Source organism: Aspergillus ambiguus (genome assembly GCF_047715705.1).
Source record: "Aspergillus ambiguus strain CBS 117.58 unplaced genomic scaffold BDV59scaffold_29, whole genome shotgun sequence".
Lineage (NCBI taxonomy): Eukaryota > Fungi > Ascomycota > Eurotiomycetes > Eurotiales > Aspergillaceae > Aspergillus > Aspergillus ambiguus.
This window is the reverse complement of record NW_027395542.1, coordinates 191962-208857: the sequence shown is the minus strand read 5'-3', so window position 1 is coordinate 208857 and position 16896 is coordinate 191962. Positions and strand designations below refer to the sequence as shown.

Here is a 16896-nt window from a genome sequence, read left to right as displayed (position 1 = left end):
AAAGTACCTAGTATTATAGATGTTATAGAATACTAGTATTGTAGAATGTGATCGAATATCAGACTACCAGCCAGATAGTTCTGCCGTAGAGACCTAGCATCCCTAGGTTACCTAGATATTCCGTATATACTTCATCCTGCGTACTCAGAGTACAAGTCTTCAGTAAAGAAACCCCTAACCCCTGGGCGTCTTCCATCCCTACACTGTTTGAGCTATAGTATTTGCTTTTATGTGTCGTACAGTTTTATTTCCGCCAGGAAATCATAAACAATCCTCTACGATGAAGAATACCTCCTATCTTCCCCGATCCAGAGTGACCATCCATGATGCCTTCTCGACGGGGTCGGCCTCGCAAGTATCTGACGCACGAGGCCGAACTGGCCGCTCGTCGCGAGAGACGTCGGGAAAAGCGCCGGCGACAGAGACCAACCCACGAAGAACAGGTCACAGAAGATCCTCCTCCTCCTCCTCCTCCTCCTAGATTAGCTGGCCCAGATGCAAGTGACCCTTCTCAGTCGGCCCATGATCCTCTCCCCGACTCTCTGGTGTTACCGGACTGCGTTCATGAACCAACCAACGTTCCGCCTTCAACCGCCAAACGACCGCGTCCTCTGTTCACTTCCTCCATCCCATCGCCAGAATCCGATCAAGAAGAACAGATCAATGAAGAATGCCTCGCCAGCATGACCCCGCCGCCTCTACAATCCCCTCCCTCCGTCTCGCATCCAAGTGATCGTCTGGTCCGCTCGTCCAACTCCACCGCCAACATTTTTCTCGGTGGCGTGCGGAGATCTTGGATGCTGGATGCAGCAACCTCCTCGACTCAACCACCGCTGCAACTCCCTTCGTCCGCCGTCTCCCCGGCCTCTGGCTCCGTTCCGAGATCTGCACAGGTTCCCGCAGCGCGTCATCATCCTTCAGCGCCGAATCCCACGCCGCCTCAACTGCCCGAGCAGACACCGTCGAGTGCGGGTCCTAATGATGGCCAGATCACTCCCACCACCGTCACCAGTCCCTCCCGGCAACTATTGTCGTCTCTCAATACGGACCTGGCCACCTGCCTCGCCGGTGATCCGGCCGTGTCAGCCCCGTCGCCTCTACCACCCCAGCAGCAACAACAATCACGCGAGACAGTACACTCCGTCTCTACACCGCCATCCACTGTCGCATACCCCGTGTCGTCAGAGTCTCAGTCGCGGTCTCAGGACGTCGTGACCACTGCCTCTCATGCTCTCCCCATCGGTGCAGTCATTCGGAATGGTCCCAATCCCTCGATCGCCCCCGTCGCATCGCCAGGAACCCCAATACCGACCCCGAGGGAAACGCGTGTCAGAACGGGTTCTCCCCTACCCAGTACTCCGCAGCTTCCATCGCAAATGGCCAACGGTAGCCAACACCCTCCTCAAGCGTCATATCCAACACCACCTGCTCAAATCCCCTCCTCGACGAGACAGCAAGCACAAGAAGCCCTCCCTCCTCAGACAGTGTACACCATCGATTCGGCCTTCTTCGACCGTTCATTGAAACGTCTGGAGGTGTTGGAGAGCAGACTAGACCCGGAAGTAGAGCTGCCGCGGGCCAAGTTGCTGTCTCGCTCCTGCGCCGACCGCGACTGCCTGTTTCTGGCGATCCACCAGATCTATTGCCTGGCCACCTATGATCCCGCACAGCTCAACCTTTCTCCCCTACACCTCCGCGGGTTAAATGCCATTCAACGGCTCCTTGTGGACAATAGTCGCATCTCTCCAGATTTCCTTCGCTGGTGTTCCGCTTTCCCCGCGCCTTACAGTTCCCTGGTGCATGCTCCTGCATATCGGCATGCTGCCGAGTACGCCTTCCATTGTCTAGGCCTACTCGCCCAGCGTTGGGATGCCTTCCTCCAAGGCTGCCTGGAACGTGGCCTTCCCCCTTCACATGAGGAGATTGAGATCCATCTGGGCATCAAATCCCCGTGCTTAGTGTCCACCATTTTCTTGTCGATATGCCGCGCACTTCCGGGGTTCCGAAATGACCAGCAAATATCACGCATTTGGCATCTGGACTTTCAAAACTACCAGCGTCATCTCTCCATCCCCGAGGGCCCTCAGCGTCAAGCGCAACGTCGACAGGACACTGAACAGTTCATCCAATTGTGCAGGTCACTATTCGCAATTCCTCAAGCAGGCCAGTCCCCTCGTACAGCCACCGCTACCTCTATTGGCTCCCGTGCAAATCAGACGATGCAGGCCACCATCGGCTCTCCAAGCGGGCTGGGACTCCAGAACCCCGGTCCTCAGTTCACCAACCACATAGTCACCCAGGCAGGATACCGGCACAGTACGGGAGGCGGTTCTCCAACTCGAGCAGCGAATGGTCCAAACAACACGATGGGCCACCAGTCTACCCCTTCCCCGAGATCTACTGTCCCGATGTTGAATCATCCCAGGCCTCTCCCTGCGCGGACGTCCTCAAATTCATTGCCTCGGAGAATGCCAGTGGCAGCTCGTGTTCCCAGTTCCGGTGTTCCCAATCACTCTTCTTCAGTGCATGCTTATCAAGGCAATCCGCCCGTGACAACAACAAGTCCCTATTCGTCCCCGTTCTCGCCAATGGCATTTCCCTCTCAGATTGCCCAGGCATTGACCGATAGTCGCACGACATCTCCAATGCAATTTCCGGTGTCAGCCACGGTTCAGGGTCAAGCAGCCCCGCACCCTCGCGGTCCGCAGCCTCACGTTCAAGTGCAAAGCAATGGAGCCGCATTTGCGCCGCAACCAGGACACCCTACCTTCACAATAGAAGGTCAAGTCACTCAACATCCGCGAGTTGCGCTGCTCCCTCCACCAGGGCCAATTCCATATAACAACGCCCGGCCCAATCCGGCCCGCACTGCGCTTCACCAGGCCTATGATCGAGATGCTTGTAACCGACTAATTTCCTCGGCCGGGGAAGAAGAGGTCGAGCTGTTTCTGTATCTAAGTTCCTTCATGGTAGTTCCAACTTCATTAGGCCAAATGCAATGTGCCTACAAATGGGACTTTTCGTTGTCTACAACCGCGGTCCATCGTTTCCCCGTGCATGATACCCCCAAGGTGGGGCATCGCTCACTACGGACCTTCTCCGACGGCTGTCAAGTATATCGCTTGCGGTGTATCAGGATAGACCCGTCAACCACCGAGGTAACCGAGGAGAGATGGAGTGTGACGGAAACAAACTGGCCCAGTGTGTGCTACATGTTCGTCAACGGTGTGGAAGTCTTCGTTCGCCGAAAAGTACACTATGGCAGAGATCTCCCATTGGATATCACCGAGCACCTCCGCGAAGGGGAAAACACCATCTCCATGCATTTCATCCGTGCTCCGGCCGAATTTGCCGCTGTCACCTACGCTCTGGCCGTGGAGGTGCTCGATATTGCTGATCTGGCCCGCGCCAAGTCGCTCGTCCAAACCCTATCTGCCTCTGACTCCCGAGAGCAGATCCGCAGGCGACTCGCTCCCAACACCTGCGCCGATGATGACTTGAGTGTTGTCAGTCAGGATCTAACCGTCGAGCTCGCCGACCCATTCACTGCTCGAATCTTCGACGTTCCAGTGCGCGGACGCTCATGTGGACACCTGGAATGTTTCGATCACGACACCTGGATCTCGACGCGTGCCTCAAAGTCCGGGAAACGCCCTTTCAAGGAAGACTGGAAGTGCCCTATTTGCGGTGGAGACGCACGCCCTCAAAGCCTGGTCATCGACGGTTTTCTCGTGGAAGTCCACGCTGAACTCGCACGTACCAATCGATTGGAAGGGGCCAAGGCAATCCTCATCAAGTCGGACCTTTCGTGGGAGCTCAAGGCTGATGGCGACACGCAGTCATCGTCCGGTCGAATGAACGGCAGCGGCCAGGAAAGCAATCCGGATAAACGGAAGCACCCGGTCGACCAAATGGACTTCTCCCACCCCCCGCAGAGGCCAAAGGTTGAAAGGCAGCCTTCTTCCACAGCCAGGGTAGCTCCCGTTGCCCGTCAAGCATCCGAGGTAATCGAACTCGACTGATTCCACTTTACCTTCTTGGACTCCTCTCCTTTGATTCCCCTTTATCCTCTCACGAATATGTTGTGGCATAGTCCCAGCGCTTTCTGTCGTTTGCTGGCTTACCTTTTGTCCCTTTGATATTTGTTTCGCATCAGGATAGGCGCTCTGGCTCCCTTTCTGCCCGAGATACCCCAACTCGCGTGTTATTGTTTTCTGTCCTGGTAAATTCTCTTGATACCCTCGGTTGTTGATCTGACTGCACATCACGGCATCGTAGTGCATCATCTAGGGCGTTGATTCTATGTTTTGTTCGCCACCTACCATATGCTGTGCTCGAAGATGTCAATACCCTCTAGATAGCCCCCAGTGTAGATTGTGGATACGAAGAATATATGTTAATACGGCGTAAAAGGGTTGTATTGGGCGGTAGACAATCCCAGCAGGGTTTAGAGATGGAACGGGGTTGGGTAGTGGTTGACTTGCAGTAATGGACATATATATATTTTTGCACCAACCTAACAGACGGGTCCCCACGACCGCGGAATTACACGACAAAATGAACAAATAAAATCATATTGTACAATCCTCGACGCCTATGAAGTTATACAAGGAGGTCTTGAACTAAAAACAACGCAAGGAAACCACAGAAGGTCCAGACCTTATCGCAACAATGCAATTAATATTATTCAAAACAATGATCACAGACACCCAGTCTGGGGTATATAGATAGAGAGCCAAAGAGCCCAAAAGGGGGAAATAGAACGCAAAGACGAAACTCATTATCATACATTATTTCCGAACACGTCGGGCGTGGCTGACCAGATTCTCAATCACGCCCTCAAAGGCCTCCTTCTCGCTGACGAGCCCATCGCGCCGTTTGAGCCAGAACTCCAGCACCGAGCTGGCGCGGAGGGTAATCTGTTCGAGCTCCTTGACATGGCTCTGCAATTCCGCGTCCGTGAGTCCATCCAGGGCAGCGTCCGTGGTGGAACAGAGCCGGCGGACGGCGAAAAGGTCAAGGTCTGGCGGGGGCGAGCGTTCGCGTCGCCGGGAGGACCGCTGGCGAGACGCCGTGCCCGAGGTCCTTGGGCTGTTCGGGCCGCTTTGCGCGCCGTCTTTCCTGGTCTGGCTGTGGGAGCGCGAGTGAGGTGCAGACCCGCCATTTTCGGAGCCGTTGAGGTTGATCGACGGAAGCACGAGCTTTTTCTGCTTGGACGCCGGGAGGATTTCGTCGAGGTCGACGGGCACCCCGAGCGAGACTAGGAAGAGCCGGCGGATTCGGGATTTGACCCAGTTCTGGGGCTGTAAGGGCGGAGGAGCGACGAGCTGGGACCACAGGGAGAGAGAGCGTTCGGTGTTGAAGATCGCAGAGGAGTTTGGGATCGGTTCTATTGGTGGTAACGATGGAACTTCTTTTGAGGCGGGATATAGGCGGTCGAGGGTTCCTTCAAGAGCAGCAAAGAGGTCAGGGAGGGACTGGGGAGAGGTCAGGTCCATGAGAGAGGGCTATGGTACACGGTCATCAGATTAGCTCATTACCGCGAGCGAAGTGTTGGGGCAAAGAGCTGAGTGGTGGCAAGTCCACTCGTTCATCGGGCCACTTACAACTTGAGGCGGGGTGGGAGGTTGAGCTGTCCCTGTTTGACTGGGTTCATTTTCAGTGACGTTGGAGCTGGGTTCCTGAAACCCGTCATCGAAATCTCCAAAGTCATCGTCGCCCATGTCCTCTCCCTCTGCGAAGTCATCGAAGTCGTCGGCCGCAGCCTGGTTCTCGGTCACTTCGCCAGTCGTAGAAGACTTCCGTCGAGTTGGAAGGGCAGCTGGGTCTGGGACTGTTAGCCGCGGTGCGTAAAGCGTCATCTCGAAGGATATATGACACGTACCTGGTGCATCTTGGACAGTTTCTGTCACGTCCGGTGCAGCATCGCCGGGTTGGGGTTTGTGTGCTTGTAGGGCGACCTCTGCGTCATTGCTCGGCAAAGAGTCCACTCTCGAGAGCACGGTTTCGGGCACCGTTGTCTCAGGGGCGGTGCTCTCACTCGACCCGGCACTCTGGTGCTCTGTTTGGGGAGTTGACGACCCTTGCGTGTTGTCATCCGAAGCTGGGATCACAATATCTGGGACTGCGTCCGCCTTGCGCTTCTCATATGCGGGTGTTCCTGGGACGTCTCCATAGCTTGGTTGATCCAAGTCGACCTTTTCTACAACTGTCTGGGGCACAGGCGAACCCGGGGTCAAGGCGGGCTGTTGCCCCGCGGCCGAGGCGCTCCTACTGCGTGACCCTTCCGGGATGACTTCAATCTCATCGGGGACTGCATCCTGGCCCCTCTTCTCGTATGCCGACGTACCGGGGAGCTCACCGTAGGAAGGGTCGTCGTCGACCTTCTCTACTCGAGTGAGCGGAACCGGAGATGTGCGACCGGACGGGGGCCGGGATCGAGAACGTTCATGACCTTCGCTGGCATCAGAAAAATGCTCCTCGTCACTGTTTGATGCGACTACGAGAGAAAATTGTCAGTATCCGAGGTCATCTGCCATTAGGGGAACTTGGGAGGCGTACCTGAATCGTGGGCCCCGGGGTCTTCCAACTCCACGCTTTTCCTTGGAGGTTCCAAGTGGGAAGTTGAAGGAGGGCGGGACAGCCGTTCCGACATGGGCAGTAGAGATTTAGGTTCCAAATCCGATCATGTAGGCAAAGGGTAGAGGGGGGTGTTGAGGAGAGAAAAGGGGGAGAAGTCCCAGGAGAACTGAAATGGTGATGTTGTTCGTTCTGACGATTGCGGCGGGTTCGATGTGAGTCTCGAACGCCGGCCTGAGGCAGCCACCGTCTCAGCCGTAGATGCCTCAGGCACTGAGATTAGCCGCCAGCCGGGCCAAGCGCGGCGAGTTCCTCACAAGCTCCAAGAATTCCTCAGCTTCGTCCTGTCAGGCCCCAAAAAACGTCCCCGATCTCCTGCACCGTCTCGTCAATTGCGGTTCATCTTCTGAGAGTTCGATCTCTCTGGGCGCAGTAAGTGATGCTCCTCTATTTTTGTCGATTTTCGTCTCCCTCTGCCTTCCTGGTACCGTTCGCTAACTTGTGTTTTTCCTTTGTGTCCAGGGCAGCCCGATCCTTTCATTCAGTTACCCGGTCACACTCGTCCACTATGTCGAACAAACTCTTTAGCTTTGATCCTCCAGCCTCATCTGGTGCCTCCGGAGGCAGTATCTTCGGAACTGCCAGCAAACCAAACGCGGGAACGGGATCCTCAGGTGGTCTCTTTGGAAATATCGGAGCTTCTACTAGCGGTGGCACCACGCCCTCGTTTGGCTCAACTTCGTCCACGACACAACAGGGCTCGTCTCTCTTTGGCAACGCTACTGGGACTGGCACCTCCAACAGTGGCTCGTCCCCCTTTTCGTTGGGGGGTCAGAACCAGTCTACATCGACCGGCCAAACATCATCGCTCTTTGGTGGTGCCTCGCAAACCCCGAAGCCGAACGAGAACTCCAGTTCTGGACAGAGTACCGGAGGTGGACTCTTCGGAAACGCCGCCAAACCTGCTGGGGGCCTATTTGGAAACACCACCGCTACGCCAGGACAGCCGGGAGGTGGGCTCTTCGGCAGCAACACGTCCACCACTCCGGCTGGCCCCCCGCCGCAGGGAACCACCGCAGGCCAGGGCCAGTCTCTGTTTGGACAGGCAGCCCCGAAGACGGGCGGTCTCTTTGGAAATATGAACACGGCTACCACCTCGTCTGCAACCCCTTCTACCACCGCACCCGCAACTTCGTCTCCATTTGGCGGAGCTTCGCAGACCCCTTCAACCGGGGGTGGGCTCTTCGGGTCGGGGACCAACACCCAGCAGAGCACGCTGTTCGGCTCGACCCCTGCCGCACCTGCCGCTGCTGGTGGTGGCGGCGGTGGCTTGTTCGGGAATGCCAACAAGGACAAGCCTGCTGAATCGACAACCCCTGCGACGACTGCAGCGGGCTCTTCGAAGCCGCTCTTCGGAAACGCAGCCGCTCCCTCGACCGGAGGCACTCAGGCCTCATCTCTGTTCAAGATGCCATCCTCCGGCACCGATTCGGCCGCCAAATCCCCCTTCTCCCTTGGTGGCGCGGCTACGAATACCAGCACTGCCCCGTCCACCACCACACCCGCTTCTTCGTCTGCTACCCCGCAAAAGCCGGCCTTCTCCCTGGGGGGCGCCGCTTCTTCCGCAACTCCCTCCTCGACCCCGGCAGCCCCTGCTAGCGGCGGCGGCTTATTCGGTCTGGGCGCCCCCAAGTCCACCGAAGCAAGCGCATCGGGTACAACCACGACCACGGCACCCTCCACGCAGCCCGCCTCCACCGGTGGGTTGTTCTCGAAGCCCGCGGAGAGCACCCCATCGACACAGCCGGCGGCGGCAACCCCGTCCACGGCCGGTGCTTCCACCACGGCTGGCGCAAAGCCGTCTCTGACCGCTACATCGGGGACAGCCACCTCCGGGACCGCCGCGCCCGCCGCGGGGGGTCCGGCGCTTGGCGCGTCGACGGCGGGGCCGACGCCTCCGGCGCAATCCCGGCTGAAGAACAAGACCATGGACGAGATCATTACGCGCTGGGCGACCGATTTGACCAAGTACCAGAAGGAGTTCCGCGAGCAGGCCGAGAAGGTTGCCGAATGGGATCGCATGCTGGTGGAGAACGGCACCAAGGTCCAGAAGCTGTACGGCAGCACGGTCGACGCGGAGCGCGCTACGCAGGAGGTGGAGCGGCAGCTATCGTCCGTCGAAGGACAGCAGGAAGAGCTGAGCTCGTGGCTGGATCGGTATGAGCGCGAGGTGGACGAGATGATGTCGAAGCAAGTCGGACCCGGCGAGAGCCTCCAAGGCCCGGACCAGGAGCGCGAAAGAACGTATGTCCCCCCGCCCCCTCCCGGTGACGGAGTTTCCCCTACGAATGATGGTGAACTGACCGGTCTATCTAGTTACAAACTGGCCGAGAAACTGTCCGAACGCTTGGATGAGATGGGCAAGGATCTGACCAGTATGATCGAGGAGGTCAATGGCGCGTCCGCGACGTTGAGTAAGACCAACAAGGCCGATGAGCCGGTGAGTGCTATTTGCTCCTTTCCTTTCCTTGGTCTCGTTAAAGCGGTGGACGCGAATGCTAACATCCCGGTTAGATCTCCCAGATCGTGCGCATCCTCAACTCCCACCTGTCTCAGCTGCAGGTCATCGACCAAGGCACCAGCGAGCTCCAGGCCAAGGTCAGCGCCGCCCAGAAGGCTGGACAGACGCTGTCGTCGCGGTTCGGGCACGGTTTCAGTAGTTCGGGCATGGGCGGCGGCAGTGCGGCGGATGATTTCTACCGGTCGTACATGGGGCGACGGTAACGGACGGCGACACGTGGGATTTGTTTTTTTAGCAAGGATGGGCTACTCGGGTAGGACATGAGGGGACTGCAAAGGCGCGAATGATTGTAACATCGTTGGTAGGGTATTGTAATGTATTTGATGTGATTGAGCTTATGGTTGATGTTTTCGGCTGCGGAGGGCATGCTAGTAGGGTGAAGCGACAATGAGTTACGTATAAGAGTGTGGGAGGTTCGAAGGTTATGATTGGAGAGTATTAGACTACATCTAGGGAAGACAGGATATGCAGGGCGCGATGCTTTCAATTGGGGAGGTTCCAGGGACAACATGAGTCCATCATTGATGCATTCTGGGCGCGCGCACTCAATGGCGGCGGACGGCAAAAGGGAAGGAGACAGAGGGGGGTGCGACGACGGCGACAGGGCTGGATCTAGTTCTGCTCGCCGCCCTGCCCCTGTTGGAGCTCGGCACTGTGTCAAGGTCAGCGATGCAGTTCATGCAGGCTACAGACGGGAGGGGACATACAGGTGCTTATCCAATTCGTCGAGGTGCTTGCGCTGTTCCGTGATTTTCTTTCTCAAGGAGAGGAGCCTGGGAGCCGGGTGAGTTCTATGCACATGGACCCGGGAGTGAGCGGGAAACCAAGGCAAGACGTACTTTTCCTTTTCCCTCTGGCGGATGTAGAAGTTTTCCTGGGCCTCTTCGCGGCGGGTGAAGGCATCCCTGCGGGGGTTGGAACCAGGTCAGTTGGAGCGTTCTAAGAATAGTGATGTCATGTGTCGTGATCGCCGACGGGCCCGGAGGATCACGACAGGACGATAAGAGAAAGAAAGAAAGAAAGAAAGACAGCAAGCGAGTCAGATGACGGGCGATGGGAGAGGGGATACGTACGCCTGAGCAGAGCCACCGGATCGGGGGGCGCCAGTATCACCTTCGGACATTCTGGGGGCGAAAGAGGAGAATGAGCGGGAGACCAGGGCACGGTTGCCGGTGGACAGAGGTCTGATGATGGATTGGCGAAGCATGATGATGGTGAGAGAGAGAGAGAGAGAGATAGAGGGAACGTGTGAAAAGGAAGAAGTTGAGATCCAATGGAGAGGGAGGAAGAGAGGAAGAGGGGGAGAAGGAAAAACGAGGCGTTCTTATTAGCGGACGATGGCTGGTGGTGAGGCGTGCCTTCCCTGTCCGTGGTGCCTGCCTGCCCGGAGTGTTACTACTGTGTATACGACGGGAAGGAACCAATGACGACACCACCTGTCATGTGATGATGAGTCATCCGGTCAGGTGAGCTGAGGTGAGCTGAGCCTCGCAGCGAAGCGTCGTTCGGTTGCGTTCATCGCGATTCTAGAAGATAGGATAACGGTGGACTGCGCAGAGATCGGGGTTGTCCGTTGTCCGGTGTCGGTTTAGATTCTAGGTAAACTGCATGTCGCACGCTAGCTAAGAGGTAGTCGTACGTCCTCCTGAGTCCGTCCTGCGTACGGTGCACTCCTATGATCACTGCAACTGTCGACTAATTAAAATGGAGTCATTTCTCCCAACACTATTCCCAAACCATTTGCAGGGCAAATGGGTAGTCAGAGGATCTCTGGTGTGGGCGGGACGATTGGCGGGAATGAAATAGGGATGACGATGGGCGGCCCACCGAACCACACAAACGAGAAGACCACCGTCTGGAGGATTCACGAGAGCGAAGTTGGGGGATCGCGGGAGGAGGGAAGGGAAGAGCGAGGACGAAGGACGCAATCGAGTCGGTAGGAGGATGAGAAGGGATCTCTGTATCATTGTAAAAGGACCATCTGCGATCCAGGTCGAGATTGAGCATCAAATTCTGGAGGCTTCTGTTGTCCTGAGGTGTCGAGGTGTCTACACTGCTCGACCCCTCTGTCTCTCTCTGGCGCTCTCTCCGTCTGCCTCTCCCCTCTCTCTCTCGTCCTCTCCTCTTCTTCCCTTTCCCTCCCTCCCTCTCTCCTCTTCCTTTCCTCCTCTTCCTCCCCCCTCCGTCTTACTTATACACTTTTTTTCCTCCCTCTCCACTACTCCTTCACCTTTTCCCACCTACCATCTCTCCATTCTCTTTCTTTCTTCACCCTCTTCAAGAATCCCTTCTTGTCAGGTAAGCCTAAACTCGCTCACTGGTCTCCTCCCTTCCCCTTCTCCTTCAGCCCCTCCTCCAATCCGTCTCCCCCCGTCTTTCCTATCAATTCCCGGTCCTCGTCATCCTACTTGGGCCGTTTGACGGTTCCCGATCGATCCCTTTCCTTCGGGTCATCCCTATATCCGTCCTTGAGAGTCTCTCCGCAAGGAATTGTTGGGTGTTTCCCCGTCTACACGGCGGGAGAATCGCTCGCCCGCGTCGCAGTCCCAACGGCTACCCGAGTGGAGGACCGACGGTGCGACAGCCCGCCTCCCTGCTGGCCACCCCCCCCCATCACCCTCCCCCTCCCCCCGACCGTCGCCCGGGACTCCCCTGGAGGTGTGAGATCATAATCCGATTGGGATCACGCGATTTATCCCACTCGATCTATCTCATCGACCCGTATCTCCCCTTTTTCCATGGTCCTTGCTATCCAGAATCAGCGAAATTGGATGTGAGGGAAAAACAAAGGCAAAGAACACGTCGAGTTGGTGTTTGGATCTTCTCAGCCTCACCGTTGTTACCCCTCGCTTCCTCCCACCATCGGGTTTCCCGGCTTTGCGGTTCATTTCGGGAGCCCTCTGGGGGGTTACACCACAACACACCATCACCACGCGAACACTGCACGTTTAGATCGCTTTGTATCGTTTTCTTGGCTAACACCACCCTGTCTTGTATAGACTCTCTTCACCATGGGTCACGAAGATGCCGTTTACCTCGCCAAGCTGGCCGAACAGGCTGAGCGCTACGAAGGTTCGTCATCCCATCCTGCTCCCTTCCCCCCACCATCATCCTCAATCGCTCACGCGACCCCCAGAAATGGTCGAGAACATGAAGGTTGTCGCCTCTGCCGATGTCGAGCTCACCGTCGAGGAGCGGAATCTCCTCTCCGTCGCCTACAAGAACGTCATTGGTGCCCGCCGTGCGTCGTGGAGGATCGTCACCTCGATCGAGCAAAAAGAAGAGTCCAAGGGCAACGAGTCTCAGGTCTCTCTCATCAAGGAGTACCGTCAAAAGATCGAGGCCGAGCTCGCCAAGATTTGCGACGATATCCTCGAGGTTCTCGACAAGCACCTGATCCCCTCTGCCCAGAGCGGCGAATCCAAGGTCTTCTACCACAAGATGTATGTTCCCCTCCCATCCGCTGCCTCCACGCCTCCCCGTCCTAATCGTCTCTGTTCCCACCGCGCAGGAAGGGTGACTACCACCGCTACCTCGCTGAGTTCGCTGTCGGCGATCGCCGCAAGGGCGCTGCCGACGCCTCTCTCGAGGCCTACAAGGCCGCGACCGAGGTTGCCCAGACCGACCTTGCCCCCACCCACCCCATTCGCCTGGGTCTGGCCCTCAACTTCTCCGTCTTCTACTATGAGATCCTCAACTCCCCTGACCAGGCTTGCCACCTGGCTAAGCTCGCTTTCGATGATGCTATCGCCGGTACGTATATCCGCTCCCGCCCTGGGCCGTCAGACTCTCGACTAACGCAACACACACAGAGCTCGATACCCTGAGCGAGGAGAGCTACAAGGACTCGACCCTGATCATGCAGCTCCTCAGAGACAACCTGGTAAGACCGCCCATCCCACCTTCCCCGAAAGATTCCGTTCTAACGCGACGTAGACGCTCTGGACCTCCTCGGAGGCTGAGCCTGCCGCTGAGTCGAATGCCCCCGCTGCTGAGAAGAAGGAGGAAGCGCCTGCTGCCGAGGCTGACAAGCCCGCCGAGTAAATACGAGATGAGGAAAAGATATGCGTCCGAGCTGGGTGTGGTGTATCGTCGGTGACAGGCTTGCCTATCCGCGAAAGAGCTATGGTCCAGAGAAGGTGAAGAAGTGGTTTGGATGCATCTTGTCTGTTCTATCGTCCAATCGAGGGCAGGATCCTACCGCCCGCGGATGGAGATTCAACAGGAGAGCTCCGAGGACCCTTTCGGTCCTTTTCTGTCGATGACTTGACGGTCTCTGGAGGCGTTTGGGGCTTGCTGATGTTGCTGGTTTCTCCATGTCTGGTTCAACTCAACTTCACTTCATTTCTCGTTGGATGTTCTCCGGATCTTATTTCTCTCTTCCACATTTGTCTATTTGCAACTACCCAAAGAATACCTTTCCCTTTTGTTTCCCCCACCATTTATCCACAGACTCGTCTCCCCCACCAGTGAAATTCTTCCCCTAAAGGCCTGGACTACTGTCATGAATCTTGTCTTGATTTGGCCGCGCACGGCGTTTGATTGTCCGCCTTAACTTGAGTTTAGATCTAAAGTCCGGCACAGGCTATCAAGAAATTGGAATTCAGAACCCAAGTAAACCGGTAGACGTCGAGGTGATTGCCAGATAACTGTGTGGATGCCGACCGACCGTGTCCCTACTTACTCATCCGAGCCGATGAACCCGTGTTTCCTTCCATGTACTGATTAACCACTTGAAGCCACCATCGGCCGGTTTACCGGGGAAGCGCTGAATTTCCAGTTTTAACAGGAGCAAAAGGGACCCCAGACGGGGGGGCCCTTTCCGTCCCATTTGTCGAGGTATACATGACGGACGCGGCTCAACCAACCATCCAAGGGGATATAAACCTGAAACATGACGTATGCGGCGCGCGCGCGCGCACACGCTCATCTTGCAGACAGGTCTGATGTCAACAAGCCTGGCATGCCGAACTATCCCGGGATGTTTTGTTATCTTCAGTCTTTCCGGCATTGCGGACACGCGTTTTGTTGTTGTTCCAATTCCCGCAGGCGCTGACGTCGCCACCACCCACCATCCCTACGGCGAGACATAGATGCGACCATGCGACTACGGAAAAGAACGAAAGTGATAATGATGATGATATTGAATGTATCAAACCGCGCGCTTCTGGGTATTTAGGCAAATGTCTTCAGAGCCAAAGGAACATGACGAAAAGAAGAGAAGGGTAGGGGAAAAGGGAAAAGTGAAGAGGCAAACCGAATCGTCAGACCGGGACGATTCCAATGTACACGATCAAGAATCGGATCAAAAGGGAAGTGAGTACCCGTGGGTTTTCTTCCCTGGCCCCTCAACGAGGGCCAATAGAAACAAAGAAAAGGGTTGAGAAAGGTGGTAAACATAAGACCGATTTTTTGGCAAACCGTAAGAACAAATGCGCCCAGTGCGGTTCCTGTCAAGCAAAAAAACAAGTCTAAGTAGGCGAGGTGTGGGAGGGGGCGGGGGAAAAAGTAAGCAACAAAATGACCCAGGTCCGAACGCCGAGCGTGCTATGCCACAAATACAGGGTGCCTCCGGTAAAGCATGAAGATGCCGATAGCAAGGTCAGGGCATGCCACGGCAAAATAAAAATTAATATGGACAGAAGAAGATGATGGGCTGTCTCCCACGAGGTCTCGAGTCTCCTCCCTTCACGAGACAAGGCCTCATGGGAAAATCGGCCGCGCCGACCACTGGATATGGCGACGACGCATGGCGACCCCGGCGGTTGATCAGGCTCCCCGCGGAGACACGCGCGGTATGCAATGATGTCACGGAGAGTCAAACCTCAGCTTCAGGGTTTATTAAGAATGAGAAGGATATGCACATGATGATGATGATTCGTTCGACCAATGTGGAAAAGTGGTTCGGGGTTGAATTTCGTATCGGAAGGCTTTTGACTCGATCGGGGACTTTGGTCATGCGGTGTTCCGGAGCGTTGGAACGGAACACGAGAGGACCAACTGAGGTAGCAGGTTACCGAAAGGTTGTTCCCACATTTGCAAAGCCAGAGTCGCTGGTGGATCGTATGGAAGGGTGATTTGTGAGGACAGTTGGCAGCCGACCGACCGAATTGAAGACGTATCACGGAGACCACCGCTGATGGGAAAAATCGAGTATAGGGGGGTAGGTATCGTATTTGGAAGGCCGGTGGAGCGCCGACGTTCGATGAGTCGAAGACGACACGTCTATTTATGGGCTTTCTTGACCTTGGTACTCGTCCGGGTCATTTCGCTCTTTGTCATGTTTCGAGTCAGACCGCCGATGTAGTCTTGGAGGAATTTGTTCTCGCTTTCCAGCTTATCGTGGTCAGACTTGACCGCGTCGATGCGCTCGGCAAGCGCCTGGAGGGAGGACTGGAGGGCCTTTGCTTGTCTATGTGAAAACGAAAGAAGTTAGTAATGCAGGCAAGCGAAGGGAAAGGGGAAATATAAGAGAGATCACGTACTCCTGCAAGGTCTGGCGGGCCTCCTTCCCAAGTCGCTCCAAATCTGCCGAGTTCCGTCGGGGGCTCATGGCGCGCGCATCGTCCGGGGGGAATTCCTCCTCTTCGATTTCGATTTCCGGATGGTCTCGGGGGACTAGTATGGAGGCGCTCGGTTTCCGGCTCGCCATTCGGGGGCGTTCAGAGCGGCCGCGCTTTTCGGTTTCCGCGTCTGAGATGGAGGAGGAAGAGGAGAGGGAGGACATGTGGGTGCGACCGTTGTCGTTGGGCTGTGGAAGAGTGGGAACGGGAGACGAGCCATGCACGTCTGACGTCGACGCCATATTCCTTTTTAAGGCGGTGGCGTTGTGGTTGGGTTTAACGGTTTCTATGGTTCGGTGGCTTTAGAATTCAGGAGACGCCGCTCCTATGATGGATTACCGCCGTTGGAGAACCGATGGCCCAGGGAAGAGAACGAGACGAGCTCAGGGAAACTACCTCTAGCGAGCAACTCCAGATGGAGGATCTGTGTTTCGCTGGAGGTAGCTGCCGGATGGGGTCGACAGGGGAGAGGTTGAGCACGAAGGAGGGGGAAGGTCTGGGTTTGAGGGGCCAAAACCGTTCCAGTTGGTGGAGAAGAGAAAAAGCAGAGAATCCCACGAGCCGAGGTTTGGGATCAAATACGGAGAAATAGACCCGAAAAGCCACTCAGGGGGGAGGAGGATATGAGGGAGGAGGAAAGAGTGAAGAGAGGGTCGGAAAGCGACAGACAGATGAAGAAGAGTTCGGGGGATGGAGGAGAAGGTGTGTCGGTTAAGCGAAGTTGGGAAGGCAACCGATAGTACGGGTTCGGGGACAAAGCAATTTCTCCAGGAATGTAGCCAGAGGGTGAAATGGTTCTTCTTTTTGTTGGGTGGAATTCACACGCTTCCCTTTTCTTCCTTCTTGGTCGTTCCTCTTTTGTATTGAACGTTGCAGTGTTATTGATTCGGAAGATGTTTGAAAAAAAAAAAGCTTAGGGTGACAGAGGTGTTCGAACCGGCCGAAAACGGGCAGAAGAGGTAATACCAGCGGTAATGGCGCGGTTTGGGGAGAGGTATCAACAATGGACGATCTGATAGAGTGCAGGAAGGGACAGGGAGAGGATAAGCAATCGATAGGTTTAGCGGTAGGAAGAGCTCGAGGAGGAAGAAAAGACGGAGAGAAGAGGAGAGAGAGAGAGAAGAGAAGAGTCGGTCACGGTGAGTAGGGAGAGGATTGTCAGAGGTGGTAGTT

The 16896-nt window shown here is 56.0% G+C and overlaps 7 protein-coding genes across 7 annotated transcripts; 4 read left to right on the top strand and 3 right to left on the bottom strand.

The window, feature by feature from the left end:
* Positions 1-164: 164 nt before the first annotated feature.
* Positions 165-4442, top strand: BDV59DRAFT_183733 (MIZ zinc finger domain protein). The gene has a single exon (XM_073690578.1). The coding sequence runs from the start codon at positions 324-326 to the stop codon at positions 4020-4022; it is 3699 nt and encodes a 1232-aa protein (XP_073545587.1). The 5' UTR covers positions 165-323; the 3' UTR covers positions 4023-4442.
* A 144-nt stretch (positions 4443-4586) lies between these two features.
* BDV59DRAFT_77936 (DUF5102 domain-containing protein) lies at positions 4587-6836 on the bottom strand. Its single transcript, XM_073697094.1, has 4 exons — positions 6562-6836; positions 5885-6499; positions 5607-5827; positions 4587-5507 (listed from the first exon to the last, which is right to left on the bottom strand). The coding sequence occupies exons 1-4, from the start codon at positions 6653-6655 to the stop codon at positions 4791-4793; spliced, it is 1647 nt and encodes a 548-aa protein (XP_073545586.1). The 5' UTR covers positions 6656-6836; the 3' UTR covers positions 4587-4790.
* A 311-nt stretch (positions 6837-7147) lies between these two features.
* Positions 7148-9363, top strand: BDV59DRAFT_204073 (putative nucleoporin Nsp1; the record flags this gene model as incomplete). Its single annotated transcript, XM_073694374.1, has 3 exons — positions 7148-8883; positions 8956-9079; positions 9154-9363. 3 exons carry the CDS (start codon positions 7148-7150, stop codon positions 9361-9363), a joined length of 2070 nt encoding a protein of 689 aa, XP_073545585.1.
* A 409-nt stretch (positions 9364-9772) lies between these two features.
* Positions 9773-10367, bottom strand: BDV59DRAFT_204072 (uncharacterized protein; the record flags this gene model as incomplete). Its single annotated transcript, XM_073694373.1, has 4 exons — positions 9773-9812; positions 9868-9933; positions 10000-10065; positions 10234-10367. The coding sequence occupies 4 exons, from the start codon at positions 10365-10367 to the stop codon at positions 9773-9775; spliced, it is 306 nt and encodes a 101-aa protein (XP_073545584.1).
* Positions 10368-10595: 228 nt separating this feature from the next.
* Positions 10596-11770, top strand: BDV59DRAFT_183729 (uncharacterized protein). The gene has a single exon (XM_073690577.1). It carries the CDS (start codon positions 11105-11107, stop codon positions 11579-11581), a length of 477 nt encoding a protein of 158 aa, XP_073545583.1. The 5' UTR covers positions 10596-11104; the 3' UTR covers positions 11582-11770.
* Positions 11771-12171: 401 nt separating this feature from the next.
* On the top strand, positions 12172-13204 carry artA (14-3-3 adaptor artA; the record flags this gene model as incomplete). The annotated part of the gene is made up of 5 exons (XM_073692449.1): positions 12172-12232; positions 12297-12603; positions 12672-12913; positions 12973-13043; positions 13097-13204. The coding sequence occupies 5 exons, from the start codon at positions 12172-12174 to the stop codon at positions 13202-13204; spliced, it is 789 nt and encodes a 262-aa protein (XP_073545582.1).
* Positions 13205-15311: 2107 nt separating this feature from the next.
* Positions 15312-16189, bottom strand: BDV59DRAFT_78262 (short coiled-coil protein). Its single transcript, XM_073697096.1, has 2 exons — positions 15646-16189; positions 15312-15572 (listed from the first exon to the last, which is right to left on the bottom strand). The coding sequence occupies exons 1-2, from the start codon at positions 15963-15965 to the stop codon at positions 15386-15388; spliced, it is 507 nt and encodes a 168-aa protein (XP_073545581.1). The 5' UTR covers positions 15966-16189; the 3' UTR covers positions 15312-15385.
* Between the last annotated feature and the right edge of the window lie 707 nt (positions 16190-16896).